General features: G+C 53.9%; 1 protein-coding gene across 1 annotated transcript in view; it reads left to right on the top strand.

The window, feature by feature from the left end:
• The window catches only part of LOC140384791 (rifampicin phosphotransferase-like), a 123,137-nt gene extending 106,925 nt beyond the window's left edge, over positions 1–16,212 (top strand). Inside the window, exons 35-37 of the mRNA XM_072466781.1 lie at positions 10,465–10,644; positions 12,990–13,064; positions 15,558–16,212. Of these exons, the coding sequence (XP_072322882.1) occupies positions 10,465–10,644; positions 12,990–13,064; positions 15,558–15,634 (332 nt within the window). The 3' untranslated portion in view covers positions 15,635–16,212. The remainder of the gene's footprint in view (positions 1–10,464; positions 10,645–12,989; positions 13,065–15,557) is intronic.
• The last annotated feature ends 793 nt before the right edge of the window (positions 16,213–17,005 follow it).

Consider the following 17,005-nt stretch of genomic DNA (forward strand, 5'->3'; position numbering starts at 1 on the left):
AGTCTTCAGCCAGAAGTGCCGAGTGATGAGTGGATGACCTAATCCGTCTTCTCCTGAGATTTCCAACTTTACAGAAACCAGGGGCGAAATTCTCCGTTATCGGCGGAAAGTCCGCCGATCGGCGCAAAAAACGGCACAAATCCGACTTGCGTCACGTCGGAAAAATGGTTCGAAAGTCTCTGGCCCGAAATGGGCTAGCAGCGATGTAACGGGATCTGCGCTTGCGCAGTGGTTCACGCCGTGCAGCGTCATACGCGCTGCACGGCGTGACGGCTCATAAGGCCGCGCTGCTCCCCCCCACCCGACCGGAACACCCGACCGGAACACCCGACTGGATGGCTGGCCGCCGCTCAGCCCCGAGGTTCGAGTCACGGGATGTGGAGGCGCTCCTGGACGCGGTGGAGCAGAGGAGGGACGCCCTGTATCCTGGGCACGGCCGCAGAGTTGCCCCACGCCACAGCCGGCGTCTGTGGAGGGAAGTGGCAGAGGCCGTCACCGCTGCGGCCCTGACACCACGAACAGGCACCCAGTGCCACAAGAAGGTGAACGACCTCGTCGGAGCAGGCAGGGTGAGCCTCCCCATATCCCCCCTCCACCATATCCCCCCCTCCCCCATATCCCCCCCTCCCCCCATACCCCCCCTTCCCCCCTATCCTCCCTCCCCCATATCCCCCCTCCCCCATATCCCCCCTCCCCCATATCCCCCCATATCCCCCCCTCCCCCATATCCCCCCTCCCCCATATCCCCCCTCCCCCATATCCCCCCTCCCCCATATCCCCCCTCCCCCATATCCCCAAGTGAATCCAGCCCTAACCTTAACCTCTGCAATGCACGCGCAACCGATGGCGTGCATTCATATACCTGCCTAACACTGTTGCCTTTTACCCCTGCCACCCCCCCCCCCCCCCCCACAGGATAAGCGCGCACACAACAATAGGGAGCATGTGAGGACTGGAGGAGGCCCCGCTGATGAGAGGCCACTGACCGAACACGAGGAAAGGGCCCTGGAACTGGCAGGCGGACCTGACGACCGGGAGGTTGCTGGTGCAGAGGTCGGGGGCGTAGTAGCAAGTGAGCCACCGACAGCCCGTCCCCATATCCCCTCTCCCCTATATCCCCCTCCCCCATATCACCTGATCACTGCCTGATGTCTAACCATGCATGCTTCATTGTGTATCGCAGGACCAAACGTCCAGGCACTCATCCCCGCAGATGCAGGCCGCCCGCAGGATGCCCCTCAGAGGCCATGGGAGACGGAGAGACCCGCACCCTCCAGCATGCGACGCCCGCAGGATGCCCCTCGCACACCACGGGAGACGGAGAGACCCGCACCCTCCAGCATGCGACGCCCGCAGGATGCCCCTCGGAGGCCACGGGAGACGGAGAGACCCGGACCCTCCAGCATGCGACGCCCGCAGGATGCCCCTCGCACACCACGGGAGACGGAGAGACCTGGAGCAACAGGGAGGCGACACCCCCGTCACGTGCGGGAGCGACCACCCAGCGACGAGGGGGGCAGCCACAGGCCCCCGTCACATCTGAGCCAGGACACCACTACCCAGGACACCACTACCCGGGACACCACTACCCGGGACACCACTACCCGGGACACCACTACCCGGGACACCCCTACCCGGGGCACCCCTACCCGGGACACCCCTACCCGGGACACCCCTACCCGGGACAGCACTACCCGGGACAGCACTACCCAGGAAGACGAAATACCGGACAGTGACTCCAAGTGGATGGGTGGAGACGAACCCCCACCCCAAAGTGCCATGGACTCAGAGTGGGACGAAGAGCACGACACAACGCCACTGCTGTCACCAACACCCTCCACCATTGCAGAAACACTCACCACGGTTGGGCACTTTAGTGATGAGGCGTCTGGTACACTCACTGGTGCGCACAACACAGCCGTCCCGGTACAGCAGGTGGAGGTAGGAGCAGCAGAGGGGCCGGGCGGTCGGAGGGCAGCGCAGCCCAAGCGAACATCTGCCGCCCAGATGGATCCCGGGTTCCTGGAGTTACCACACCCACACATAGATCCGATGCAACCACCGACCCGGAGACGAGCGAAGAGGGTGACGGGCGGCTTGCGGCGGCTGCAGTCGCAGGTGGAGGAGTCCACCCGCGTCCAGGAGCTGGGAGTGGTCCCGGTCATGCGTGCCACCCAGGCCGACACCGCACGGGTGGCGTCCGCGGTGGAGGCAATGGGTGCGACAGTGTCAGACATGGAGAACGGTTTGCGAGGCCTGGGGCATTCCGTGCAGGCGGCGTCTGTGGCCCAGGACATGGCTGCCCTCTCACAGGAGGCCATGAGCCAGTGCCAGCGCCAGATGGCAGAGGCGCTCAACGCCATAGCCCAGTCTCTGCAGGCCATGGCCCAGTCTCAGCAGGCCATGGCCCAGTCTCTGCAGGCCATCGCTGAGGGCATCGGCGCCAGTGGCCATGTGCGAGCCGGCATCGCACTGTCACAGACAGGGTTTGCCAACCCCCTGGGCTCCATGGCTGCAAACCTGCAGACCCCTGTCGATACCAGCACGGGCCTCCAGGACTGGCAGCGCCAGATGTCGGGGGGGTGTCGGATGGCCAGTCCGTTCGCATCCCCCACCCATGTAGAGGCCTGGGGGCCACGGGCACCCCGAGGGAGGAGGAGGTGGTGTGGTCCGTCCCGGCTCACCCTGTAGGGGAGGTCCCGGTACACCGCGACACCTCGGACTCCCCCCCCCCCCCCTTCCGTCCCAGGTGCATCGGGTGGGCAACGGGCAGGACAGGCTGGCAGCTCGCTATCCCAGTCGCCCGGGCCGCAGCCTGGCCCATCTAGGCCAGGACGCCCCAGGAAACGGCCGCCAAAGGGATCCAGTGTCAGAGGGCAGGAATCACAGGAGTCCACCTCCAGTTCTGCTGTACCGTCTGGGGAACCACGTAGACGTAGTCAAAGGGCCCGTAAGGCCAAACAATTAGACACCGAGTAAGTTGGCACGGGTGCAGGGCACAGATGAGTTTTAGGGGCTAGGGCACGTGCATGAACTCCTTTGGTTATTAAAGTCAATGTTACACCTACAGAAGCTGCCTTTGTGCTCTGTCCAAAGCGTGCGGGGGTGTCATGTACGTTGAGCGCAAGTGTGTGTGTGAGGGGTGGTCTTACCTCAGCCCCAGGTGCGTCTGCCCCCTTCCCCCTGGGCCGCCATCAACATCCCCCGGGCAGAGGACGGGACCGTGCGCTGCAGTGTCACAGCCGCATGCAGGGATGGTCCGGGTGGATGGTGGTACTGTGGCCATGGGTCAGACATAGTCCAACGATGTGGAGCCAGGAGCTCACCGCAGGGCGGGTTGTCATCATCCTCCATGGCCTGCAATAGACACGCGTCCACCCGCAACTGTGTGAGCCCGGCCCGTTGTGCCGCAGGTGGATCGGCAATGGGGGGGGGGGTGGTGTGCATGCGGGTGGGGTGGTTGGGGAGGGGGGTGAGGGTGCTGGGTTGGTGGATGGGTGGGGGGTGTGGGTGGTCGGCTGTTGCCATGGTGTGCGGTCTGTGGCCATACTACCCGATTCCCACGCCCATCTAGTCAGTGAAGCGGGCGGCTATCAGTCTGTCCCGTGCCCGCTGGGCCAGCTGGTAACGGTGGACAGCCACCCGCCTGTGTCTACCCCGTCTGCCCTGACCATTGCCCCCATCCCCCTCATCTGGGGAGGACTGCGCCCCTTCCTGCTGCTCCTCCACTCCACCCTCCTCTGCCTGCGGCACATCGCCCCTCTGCTGGGCTATGTTGTGCAGGACGCAGCACACCACAATGATGCGGCCGACCCTATCTGACCGATACTGGAGGGCGCCCCAAGAGAGGTCCAGGCACCTGAAACGCATCTTCAGCACGCCAAAGCACCTCTCTATCACTCCCCTTGTCGCTACATGGGCATCATTGTAGCGGTTCTCCGCCTCATTGCGTGGCCTCCGTATAGGCGTCATCAGCCACGATCGCAATGGGTAGCCCCTGTCGCCCAGCAACCAGCCCCTCAGCCGGGGATGGTGTCTCTCGTACATGCCGGGGATGGATGACCGCGACAACACGTATGAGTCGTGTACACTGCCTGGGTAACGGGCGCAGACGTGCAGGATCATCATGCGGTGGTCGCAGACCACCTGTATGTTCATCGAATAGGTCCCCTTCCTATTGGTGAACACGGCCCTGTTATCTGCAGGTGGCCACACGGCGACGTGCATCCCATCGATCGCGCCCTGGACCATGGGGAACCCGGTCACGGCAGAGAAGCCCACGGCCCGGGCATCTTGGCTGGCCCGGTCCACGGGGAAGCGGATGTAGCGGTGCGCCATGGCATATAGGGCATCTGTCACTGCCCGGATGCACCGATGCACCGATGTTTGCGATATGCCGGACAGGTCCCCACTCGGTGCCTGGAATGACCCCATTGCATAAAAGTTCAGGGCCACCGTAACCTTGACGGACACGGGGAGAGGGTGTCCCCCGCGGGTGCCACGCGGTGACAGGTGTGCCAGCAGGTGGCAGATGTGTGCCACGGTTTCCTGCCTCATCCGGAGTCTCCTCCTGCATTCCCGGTCCGTGAGGTCCTGGTATGACTGCCGGGGCCGGAACACACGGGGCGCCCTCGGGTGCCTCCGTTGCCGTGGGGCCGCGACGTCCTCCTCCCCCGCCTCGTCCTGTCGGTCAGGTGTCCCTCCAGCCTGGGCGGCTGCCGCCTGTCCCTCTGCGGCAGCCTGCGCCGCCTCTCTGGCACGCTCCTCCTCCTCCTCATCCAGGGCAACATAGACATTAGCGGCTGCCGCCACGGCGGCCAACATCGCTGGATGATCGGAAAACATGACGGCCTGGTGGGGGGGAACGACGACATGTCATCATTGCCCATATCCCCTCCTCCCCCCAGCCAGGTAGCATGGACCGCATGGGTCCAACTGTTGGAGGCTGGCACCTGGCCAGGTGCACCAACTCACTTGCCCTCGCATCCCCCTCCCCGGCACGGACCCCCCCCCAACCTCCACCCCGGCACGGACCCCCCCCAACCTCCACCCCGGCACGGGCCCCCCATCCCCCTCCCCGGCACGGACACCCCCCAACCTCCACACCGGCATGGACCCCCCCAACCTCCACCCCGGCACGGACCCCCCCCCCCCCCAACCTCCACCCCGGCATGGACCCCCCATCCCCCTCCCCGGCACGGACCCCCCCCCCAACCTCCACCCCGGCACGGACCCCCCCCCAACCTCCACCCCAGCACGGACCCCCCATCCCCCTCCCCGGCACGGACCCCCCCCAACCTCCACCCCGGCACGGACCCCCCCCAACCTCCACCCCGGCACGGACCCCCCCCCCCCAACCTCCACCCCGGCACGGACCCCCCCAACCTCCACCCCGCCACGGACCCCCCATCCCCCTCCCCGGCATGGACCCCCCCCCCAACCTCCACCCCGGCACGGACCCCAACCTCCACCCCGGCATGGACCCCCCATCCCCCTCCCCGGCACGGACCCCCTCCCGGCACTCCCCCGGAGCCCAGCCCACTCTAACCGCCCCGCACCCCCCCGCCGCGCACACACACACACAACCTGAGACACACCTCTCCTCACGCATTCAGACTGCGGCCACGCCATCGCCTGCCCAGAGCCAACCCCCCAGGCCGTCACTCACCTCCACGCTGGTCGGCGTGAACCTGGAGCACAGGGCCACGTCGATGAAAAGGAGGTTTAATTTACGTCGACGTGAACGGTCATCACGTCGACGGGACTTCGGCCCATCCGGAAGGGAGAATATCGGCAGGCTGAAAATCGGCTGCCTTGCGCAGACCCGTGACATTCTCCGACGGCAGCGGCGACATTAACGCCCCGCCGACTTTTCTCCCTTCGGAGACTTCGGCAACCGGCGGGGGCGGGATTCACGGCAGCCAACGGCCATTCTCCGACCCTCTGGGGGGTCGGAGAATGACGCCCCAGTTTTCAGACAATTCAACTCACCCTATGTGATATCAAGAAATGGCTCAGTGCAGTGTAATACAACAAAGGCTATTGACCCGGGTAACATCCCAGCTCTAGTTCTGAAGACTGGTGCTCAAGCAGTGATGTTCAGTTTGGGTTCTGATACTTGGTTCCAAATCTCATTCTAACCTTGGTCACACATGAATAAAATGAATGCCAGAAATGAGAAGAGAGTGATAGCCTTTGACAACCATGCAGCTTTTAACCATGTGTAGCACCAAGGAGCCCGAGCAAAATGTAAGTCAGTGGAAATCAGGATGAAGCTCTCCACTGGTTGGAGTCATAGCTCAAAGGAAGATAGCTGTGTTTGTTGGAGGCCAGTCACCTCAGCCCCAAGACATTGCTGCGGGAGTTTCTCAGGGCAGTGACCGAGGCCCAACCATCTCACGCCATGTATTGAATGACCTTTCCTTCCATCATATAGTAAGAAGTGGGGATGTTCACTGATGATTACACAATGTTCAGCCCCATCCACAATTCTTCAACTAATGAAGCAGTCTGTGTTCAGGTACAGAACGAGCTGGACAATATTGAGGCTTGGGTTGATAAGTGGCAAGTGACATTTGTGCTATACAAATACCAAACAATGACCATCTCCAACAAGAGAGAATACAACCACTAAATCTTGACCAAATCTGTCACTATCGGCATTTTGGGGATTAGCATTTACCAGAAACATGGCTGAACCAGTTATACAGATGCTGTAGCTAAAAGAGCAGTTCAAGAGGTTGGACTTGGATTGGATTGGATTGGATTTGTTTATTGTCACGTGTACCGAGGTACAGTGAAAAGTATTTTTCTGCGAGCAGCTCAACAGATCATTAAGTACATGAGAAGAAAAGGGAATAAAAGAAAATACATAATAGGGCAACACAACATATACAATGTAACTACAAAATCACTGGCATCGGATGAAGCATACAGGGTGTAGTGTTAATGAAATCAGTCCATAAGAGGGTCATTTAGGAGTCTGGTGACAGTGGGGAAGAAGTTGTTTTTGAGTCTGTTCGTGCGTATTCTCAGACTTCTGTATCTCCTGCCCGATGGAAGAAGTTGGAAGAGTGAGTAAGCCGGGTGGGAGGGATCTTTGATTATACTGCCCGCTTTCCCCAGGCAGCGGGAGGTGTAGATGGAGTCAATGGATGGGAGGCAGGTTCGTGTGATGGACTCGGTGGTGGTCACGACTCTCTGAAGTTTCTTGCGGTCCTGGGCCGAGCAGTTGCCATACCAGGCTGTGATGCAGCCTGATAGGATGCTTTCTATGGTGCATCTGTAAAAGTTGGTAAGAGTCAATGTGGACATGCCGAATTTCCTTCGTTTCCTGAGGAAGTATAGGCGCTGTTGTGCTCTCTTGGTGGTAGTGTCGACGTGGGTGGACCAGGACAGATTTTTGGAGATGTGCACCCCAAGGAATTTGAAACTGCTAACCATCTCCACCTCGGCCCCGTTGATGCTGACAGGGGTGTGTACAGTACTTTGCTTCCTGAAGTCAATTACCAGCTCTTTAGTTTGACTGGCATTGAGGGAGAGATTGTTGTCGCTACACCACTCCACTAGGTTCTCTGTCTCCCTCCTGTATTCGGACTCATCGTTATTCGAGATCCGGCCCACTATGGTCGTATCGTCAGCAAACTTGTAGATGGAGTTGGAACCAAGTTTTGCCACGCAGTCGTGTGTGTACAGGGAGTAGAGTAGGGGGCTAAGTACGCAGCCTTGCGGGGCGCCGGTGTTGAGGACTATTGTGGAGGAGGTGTTGTTGTTCATTCTTACTGATTGTGGTCTGTTGGTCAGAAAATCGAGGATCCAGTTGCAGAGTGGGGAGCCAAGTCCTAGGTTTTGGAGCTTTGATATGAGCTTGGCTGGGATTATGGTGTTGAAGTCTGAGCTGTAGTCAATAAATAGGAGTTTAATGTAGGAGTCCTTGTTTTTGAGATGCTCTAGGGATGAGTGTAGGGCCAGGGAAATGGTGTCTGATGTGGACCGGTTGCAGCGGTATGCGAATTACAGTGGATCAAGGCGTTCTGGGAGTATGGAGGTGAAGCGCTTCATGATCAACCTCTCGAAGCACTTCATTACGACTGAAGTCAGGGCCACTGGTCGGTAGTCATTGAGGAACGTTGCCTGGTTCTTCTTTGGTACCGGTATGATGGTGGTCTTCTTGAAGCAGGTGGCGAACTCGGAGTGGAGTAAGGACAGGTTAAAGATGTCCGCGAATACCTCTGCCAGCTGGTCCGCGCAGGCTCTGAGTGCACGACCAGGGATCCCGTCTGGGCTCGTCGCCTTCCGAGGGTTCACTTTCAGGAAGGCCAATCTGACTTCGGAAGCTGTGATGGTGGGTATGGGTGAATTATGGGCTGCTGGGGCACTCGCCAGCGGATTGTTGGTTACCTGCTCGAACCGAGCATAGAATACATTGAGTTCATCGGGGAGTGGTGCGCTGCTGCCAGAGATACTGTTCGGCTTCGCTTTGTAGCCCGTTATGTTGTTTAGTCCTTGCCACAACCGCCGAGAGTCTGTCTGTGACTCTAGCTTGGTTTGATATTCTCTCTTGGCATTCCGGATGGCTTTGCGGAGGTCGTACCTGGATTTCTTGCATAGGTCAGGGTCGTCTACCTTGAACGCCTCAGAACTGTCCTTCTCACGATTGAGCCATGGTTTCCGGTTGGGGAACGCACGTACTGCTTTCTTTGGCACGCAGTCGTCCACACATTTGCTGATGAAGTCTGTGACGGTGGTGGCATACCCATTTAAGTTGGTCGCTGAGTTCTTAAATATGGACCAGTCCACTGTCTCTAAGCAGTCACGTAAGAGCTCTTCTGTCTCCTCGGACCAGCACTGCACAACCTTCTTCGCTGGATTCTCCCGCTTGAGTTTCTGCTTGTATGCCAGGGAATCATCTTTCTGCAAGGGAAGCATCTCTTGGCTCCTCAAAGCCTTTCCACCATGTGGAAAAGTGCAAGTTAGTAGTGTGCGCGAGTATGGTCCACCTGCCTGAATGAGTGCATCTCCAACAACACTCAAAGCTCACCACTATCTGGGACATAGCAGCCCTGCTTGATTGTCACACAATCCACTGCCTGAAATATTCAATCCCTCTACCAGTGAGCACTGTGATGGCTGTTTGTTCAATCTACAAGATGTAGTGCAGCAACTCCCCAAGTTTGACAACACCTCCAAAACCTGAGCACCTACTGCCTCGAAGGACAGGTGCTCTGATGCATGGAAACTCCACTAACTACAAGTTCCTCTCCAAGTCACACGCCATTTTGACTTCAAACTGGACCACCATTCCTTAGTTGTCGCTGGGTCAACCTCCTGGAACTCCCTGCTGAACAGCACTGTGGATATATCATCATCATATCGACTGTAGTGGTTGACAAAGGCATCTGAGCCTTTGCAAGAGCAATTCAGAATGGGTAATAAATGCTGGCTTTCCTCTCCAAGTCACACGCCATGAATGAATAAAATAAAATAAAATAAAAAATTGTTAACAGGATCAGGCTGTTTCCTTACAAAAGCAGGGGCGAGATTCTCCGACCCCCCCGCCGGGTCGGAGAATCGGCAGGGGCTGGCGTGAATCCCGCCCCCGCCGGTTGCCGAATTCTCCGGCACCGGATATTCGGCGGGGGCGGGAATCAGGCCGCGCCGGTTGGCGCCCCCCCCCTCCCCCAGCGATTCTCCGGCCCGGATGGGCCGCAGTCCCGCTGCTGGAATGCCTGTCCGGCCGGCGTGGATTAAACCACCTCTCTTATCGGCGGGACAAGGCGGCGCGGGTGGGCTCCGGGGTCCTGGGGGGGGTGCGGGGCGATCTGGCCCCAGGGGGTGCCCCCACGGTGGCCTGGCCCGCGATCGGGGCCCACCGATCCGCAAGGCGGGCCTGTGCCGTGGGGGCACTCTTTTCCTTCCGCCTTCACCACGGTCTCCACCATGGCGGAGGCGGAAGAGACCCCCTCCATTGTGCATGCGCGGGGATGCCGTGAGCGGCCGCTAACGCTCCCGCGCATGCGCCGCCCGGCAATGTCAGTTTCGCGGCAGCTGGCGGGGCACCAAAGGCCTTTTCCGCCAGCTGGCGGGGCGGAAATCAGTCCGGCGCGGGCCTAGCCCCTCAAGGTTAGGGCTTGGCCCCTCAAGATGCGGAGGATTCCGCACCTTTGGGGCGGTGCGATGCCGGACTGATTTGCGCCGTTTTTGGCGCCTGTCGGCCGACATCGCGCCGATTACGGAGAATTTCGCCCCAGGAGTGGCCAAGGGTATGAACCACATTCCACCCCCACCCCCGCCCCCATCTCAGATAAATGGCTCAAGGCTTTTTCCTTCACCATTTAAGTTTTGAACTTCCTATTCAGTTCTTTCAAAGCTAGAATGATCATATGAATCATATTAATCTGAGAAACCTACCACCCAGAAGGGAAGATCTGCAGGTACCAAAGTCTAAACTTATTTTTATTACAGGTTTAACCGTGAGCCAGGGGATTGTGAAGGGGACAGCGCGTGTTGTGAAAACAATCCTGGAGGCTGACTGCATCCAGCAGGGGGACATTTTAATTGTTACAAACACAGACATTGGCTGGAGCCCATACTTCCCTTTGTTAGGAGGACTAGTCACTGAGATTGGAGGATTAATCTCACATGGTAAGAAGCATAAACAAAGCTTTCTTCAATAGTTAAGACAAAAATAAATTACACTCTATTGTCTCAACTATAAAAAGAGACCCCACCTGTCACGTACTCCCCACTCTTCATGCCTTTCCATGTCATTTCATTTTCCCCACCCACCTATGGTCCCTCATACCCTCCATGCCAACCTATTGCCCTACACCTGATAAACCCCTGTGCCAAATTAATGCCAGCTCATGCTGTAATAGCCCTTATGGGGTCTACAGGGTGGGAATATGGCTTTTTCATCGTATGAGCTCCCCCATGGGGGTGGAGGACCTTTATTAACCTCTGTGTAAAAGGTTGGCCAGTAAGGCAGCGACCCAAACAGGAAGCCAGTAAGGATTTAACGTGCTGTAAATAAAAAGTGTCTTTATTTTACTCGGTGTGGACTCCCCGTGTCCTTATTAAGCATGCCCCTTCCATCCACCCTTTGCCTTTATACCCACCATGTCATCTCACCCAATATCTAGTGTAGATACACAGGACTCATGCTGAGATGAAACAAAATAAAGTTGTGTGAAGAGATCAGTTCAGTCCATAAGAGGGTCATTCAGGAGTCTGGTAACAGTGGGAAGAAGCTGTTACTGAACCTGTTAGTGCATATTCTCAGACTTTTGTGTCTCTTGCCCGATGGAAGAAGTTGGAAGAGATAATAACCCGGGTGGGAAGGATCTTTGATTATGTTGCCTGCTTTCCCAAGGCAGCGGGAGGTATAGACAGAGTCAATGAATGGGAGGTGGGTTCGCGTGGTGGACTGGGCTGTGTTCATGACTCTCTGTAGTTTCTTACAGTCTTGGGCCGAGCAATCGCCATACCAGGCTGTGATGCAGCCAGATAGGGTACTTTCTATAGTGCAGCTCTAAAAATTGGTAACAGTCAATGCGGACATAGCAGTAGAGGCGCTGTTGTGCTTTCTTGGTCGTAGCGTCGATGTGGGTATACCAGGACACATTGTTGGTGATGTGCACACCTAGGAATTTGAAGCTTTCGACCATCTCCACCTCGGCACCATTGATGCAGGCAGGGGTGTGTACAATACTTTGCTTCCTGAAGTCAATGACCAACTCCTTAGTTTTGCTGATGTTAAGGGAGAGATTGTTGTCGTTACCCATGCCACTAGGTTCTCCATCTCCCTCCTATACTCTGGCTCATCATTGTTTGAGATCCAACCCCCTACGGTCATGTCATCGGCATACTTGTAGATGGATTTGGAGCCAAATGTTGTCTTATCGGGCTAAGAACACTGCCTTGCAGGGCCCTAGTATTAAGGATTATCATAGAGGACGTGTTGTTGTTTATCTTTACTGATTGTGGTCTATGGGTCAGGATGTCGAGGATTCAGTTGCAGAGGGAGGAGCCAAGCCCTAGGTTTTGGAGTTATGATATGAGCTTGGCTGGGATTATGGTGTTGAACTTGTTGTCATGATACTCCAGGGATGAGTGTAGGGCCAGGGCTATGACGTCTGCTGCTGGCCTTTTGTGGTGATATGCAAATTGCAATGAATCAAGGCATTCTGGGAGTATGGAGTTGAGATGTCTTCTGAGCAACCTCTCAAAGCATTTGATAATGATAGATGTCAAGGCCACCACCAGACAGTAGTCGTTGAGGCACGTTGCCTGGTTCTTCTTTGGCTCCGGTATGATGGTGGTCCTCTTGAAGCAGATGGGAACTTCGGAACAGAGTAGGGAATGGTTGAAGATGTCCCTGAACACACCCGGCAGTTGATTCGTAGAGATTCTATAAATATATGTTTCCAGGACAAGGCTGTTGAGTTTTTGTTTCCAATGTCCATACTTGGCTATCTTTCTCTCCAGCTGTGATTCCTGACCTTGATCTCATCAACTCATTTGTCTTTCTTTCCATCCAGCTGATTCTCAGCAGCCTCCACCAAACCCACATTTTAAAAGCTGTTCTCCTCTCTCATCCTCTTTCTTCAGAGTTCAGCTTCTGCATCCAGAGAGTGCAACACTCCGTATTAGTGACTGGACCCAACATTTTTCAGTTTTTGAGCCAATGCTTTTGGACTTCCAGAGGCTACTTAAGTCACTGATCGTGCCTGCTGCCATAGCTCACCTAACCTGGAGTTCAATCTTAGATATAACATGGGTGCGAAAGTAACTTACAAACTTTCATGATCATCGTTTAGTCAGAGATCGATAACCAGTCTATGTAATACACGCTCACAGCATCTATTATGTTTAAAATATCAGACTGTCACAATGGAAATTTTGTAATCTGACCTAGATATGCTTGTAGTTATTTAATTTCTAAGTGCAGACAACTGTTTCCGCTGATTACTATGTTCTATTCTTCACAGGTGCTGTAGTTGCACGAGAATATGGATTACCATGTATCGTGAGCTGTGTGCATGCAACAAGCCTGTTCAGATCAGGTAAGTGCTTTACAACACTGAATAGTTCTATTTATTTACCAGCATGACATTGTCCCTATGGTTTACATTAATCCACATACTGGTCACAGTGAAGGTGTGCTTGTAGCTGCTCAGTGCTGCAATGCGTTTTAAGGCATTGTTACTGACAATGGTCCCTGGAGCCTGACTGGCATAACTGAGGCAGTCGGGTTAAATACACCTCATTCATACCACTAGCCTGAATATCCATTCTCCTTGCGAATTATTGCCCAATCTACAACTTTCCTTTCCTGTCCAAATTCATGAAATTTTTAATCGCCCAAATAACATGCCCAGCTTTCCTGGAATTACATGTCTGCATTCCTCCAATCAGGTTTCCACCTCTGCCATAGTAGTGAAAAAGCTCTTATCAGAGTCACAAATGTCATCCTATGAAACTAAAAGTAAACGTTTCCTCCTCGTTCTTCATAATCGTGGTTGACCACACCATTCTCTTCCAGTGCCCCTCCACTGTCATCCAGCTGGGTGGGACAGCATTTGGACATTATCCAAAATTCTGTTGCCCATGCCCTTACTTGTTCCAAGTTCCACAGAACACTCTGTCCTGGCAAGCAGGCTGATTTTTAAATTCAGTCTTCTTCTGAAAAGCCCATCCCAATTATGGGTGCACAGACTACAAATAATAAATTAAAATAAATGGGAACAAAGGAAATAACAGAAAGGACTCTTGAAATGAAATGAAATGAAAATCGCTTATTGTCACAAGTAGGCTTCAAATGAAGTTACTGTGAAAAGCCCCTAGTCGCCACATTCCGGCGCCTGTTCGGGGAGGCTGGTAAGGGACCTCCCGCCCGCTTACACCGCCCCTCCCTTTTTCACAGCTTACATTCAATCACATTTCTACCTCATTCCACTTCTGAAGAAGAGTCATTTGGACTTGTAATATTGGGCGACATTCTCCGCCTCGCACCACTGGTAGCGGAGTCCCCAGTGAGGTGGGGAATTCAGTGTTGGGAAGAAAACCACGCTGATCCGTTTTTGATGCTTTGGCTGCACCACTGACGCGGAATCGAGGTTCGCACGGCAGCGGGAGGATGCAAATTGATCATTAAGACCCATTTGCATCCACTTCTCAGGGAGAGCACCATATTCTCCGGGCCCGCATTATTCTCCAGTCCTCTGGGCCAGGAATCACAGGGGCAAGAATTACTACAGGTATTCACGAGCGTGACCCTGACATGCTGGACCTCGCTGTGGGCTAAAAGAATAACTCCTTAAGGGAGATGCCCCCAAAGTCCATCCAAGGGCCACCCTCCCCCCCCCCCCCCACAATGCAAGACCTGCCCACCCCATCTCTACCAGACCTCCTATGCCCCTCCTGTGATCTCCTAAATAAAGAAACCCTCCCAGATATCACCTAAATAGCAAGACCCTCCAGAGACCCCCAAAATAACAAGACCCCTGAGATCCCCTAAGTAAAGAGACCCCCTAAAAAAGGAGACCCCCAGAGACCCTCTAAAAAAGGTGACCCCCAGTGACCCCCTAAATAAAGAGACCCCCACAGTGGCCCCCTAAATAAGGAGGCCCCCTGAGACCCTCTAAATAGAGTCTCCCCCAGAGACCCCCTAAATAAAGAGAGCCCCCACACAGAACCCCTCCTCCCCCCAGAAAAGAGACCCCTGTTAGGAAGCCCCCTCCGAAAAGCAATGCCTGTCAAGAAGACCCCCCCCCCCCCCGCCCCACCAGAAAATAAATTCCTGTCTGGAAGCTAGAGAGCAGTCCAGGCAGAGGCAGAAAAAAATTACTGTTGTAACACTGACCTGGGCAATATACCTGCTGGCACTTACACAGGAAACACCACGTGTCAATTCCTGGAAAGGAAAAACCAGTCTGCTGGTTGAGCTGCAAGCCATTCATTCATTTCCCTTATTGAGGCTGTGATTGACAGCTTCCACACACACACAGCTGTCAGGTTTGCCCCATTCACCTTCCTTCACGGTTGAGTAACTCTAAAGTACTGTAACCACAATGTGTAGAAACATCAATCGTTGATTGACAGCTCCTGGACCACTTCAAACAGAATTAAGTGCTGTCAATTTCCAACCAACCATTTTAAAATCACTGAAGCGTGTGGTGTTAAGGGAAGTGATTGCGATGTGTGGGTGGGGAGTGGCCAGCTGCGAGACCTCGCTATCGGGCCACCATTTCGAATAGGTTGCCCGATAGCAGGAATCCCTCACAATCCTCGCCATGCAAATTTATGCTTCCTGATTTGTGCAAATCACATGCAACTCAATTCCGGCGGGAGAACACATAGGGCGCGATCTTCCCAAAAGGGAACAAAGTCCCCGAGCGAGTGCATATAGCCCCATGTTTCGTGGCACTCGCAGTGCTGAGAAGCACATGGCGATTCAACGCGACTCGCTTTGAATAAGGGGCCTGAACGGGGAACGCGCGGCCGAATAAAATTGACTTTATCAGCGGATTGTGAACATTTTTTCCCCCTTTTTATAGGTGACTTTGTGATTCTTAATGCAGAAAAAGGATTTGTTCAGAAAGTTGAAGCGACTGAAAATGCTTCTTGTGGCTAGAGGACGTGGCTTCACTTCTATCAGCTTCCAAAGGGTGCTACCAATTTTCATTCACATCGGTATAAGTTGGCAAAAGAACCGGAGGGAGATTAGGTTTTCTTTTTTCTGCAGCATATAATTGATCTGAAAGGATCTCCTGAAAGGGCGATGTAAGCAGATTCAGTAGTAGCTTTCTAATGAGAATTGCATATAAGATTGAAAAGTATTAATTTGGGGGGCCACTGGAGACGAGCAGGAAAGCGAAACAAATTGGATGAATCTTTCTCCGATTTGGCAAAGTTATGACAGGCCAAGTGCTTCCATTTGTGCTGTAAGTGTCCCAGCTATAAATACCCCAGAAATTAAATGATATTTATCTTCTTTAGCTTAAGGTGAATTTGCCACCTGAATGAATATGCAAGGATTATATAAAGCAGGTCTTAGTCCAATCATACCTATTAATTCATGAATCTCATAACCCTCTGATTTGATTCTTTTTTCATCATTCTTCAATTTAGGCGAAATAAGAATTAATGGAACTCTGTTTTACTCAATAAAGAGCTGTGCATTTTCTGTCACTCTTAATAAAGTATCATTAATGACCACGCCAAAATAGATTTTAAAATAAATCCACGTATGATTAGATTACAGTTTTTTCAGTTCCTATGATTTAAAAAATTTTTTTAGACATAAAATGAGGAAAAGAAATGTGAATAGACTTTAATTCTTATACTTCTTACAGTAATCTCTTGCAGATCTTGCTGCATTATATTTTTTGAATCATTTAATGCCGTGCTACTTTTTGTACTGTTTTTGCGTCCCCTCTGTCTTTTGTTAAATGGATTAGTATGCACTTGGCTATCCTAATATCAATGAGTGAGTAGCTAAGACTAATGGTTGGGCGCAACCCAGCATTAAGGATGGAAGGAAATGGGCATTGGGGGAAATGGTTCCAGTGAGTTAAGCTTAACTAACAGAAAGAAAGATGGTTGCTGGGAGCTAATCAATTTGGCACAGCCCATTCCCGCAGGCGTTCCTGAGACCAGCTCCGAGGACCAAATCTCTCCTGCTTCATCAATGGCACTGTCACCATCAGAAGGTCAGATGTGGGGCTGGACTCTTATGATTGTACAGCGTTCAGTTCCATTCACAGTTTTTCAGATAATGATGCAGTCCATGCTGGTATTCAGGAAAACCTTGACATTAGGCAAGGGAAAAAAACAGACTGTTTGATTGCAGCCTGCTCTACCCATCACCTTTTTTTCATCATTACTGAGTTAGAAGCTTGGGACTCATTACCTAACAGCATTACGAAACTATCTTCACCACAGGAACCACAGCTGCTCAAGAAGACAGATCACCTGGCCGGTAGCACAGTGGTTACCACAGTTG

This window comes from Scyliorhinus torazame, chromosome 10 (assembly GCF_047496885.1).
Source record: "Scyliorhinus torazame isolate Kashiwa2021f chromosome 10, sScyTor2.1, whole genome shotgun sequence".
Taxonomy (NCBI): domain Eukaryota; kingdom Metazoa; phylum Chordata; class Chondrichthyes; order Carcharhiniformes; family Scyliorhinidae; genus Scyliorhinus; species Scyliorhinus torazame.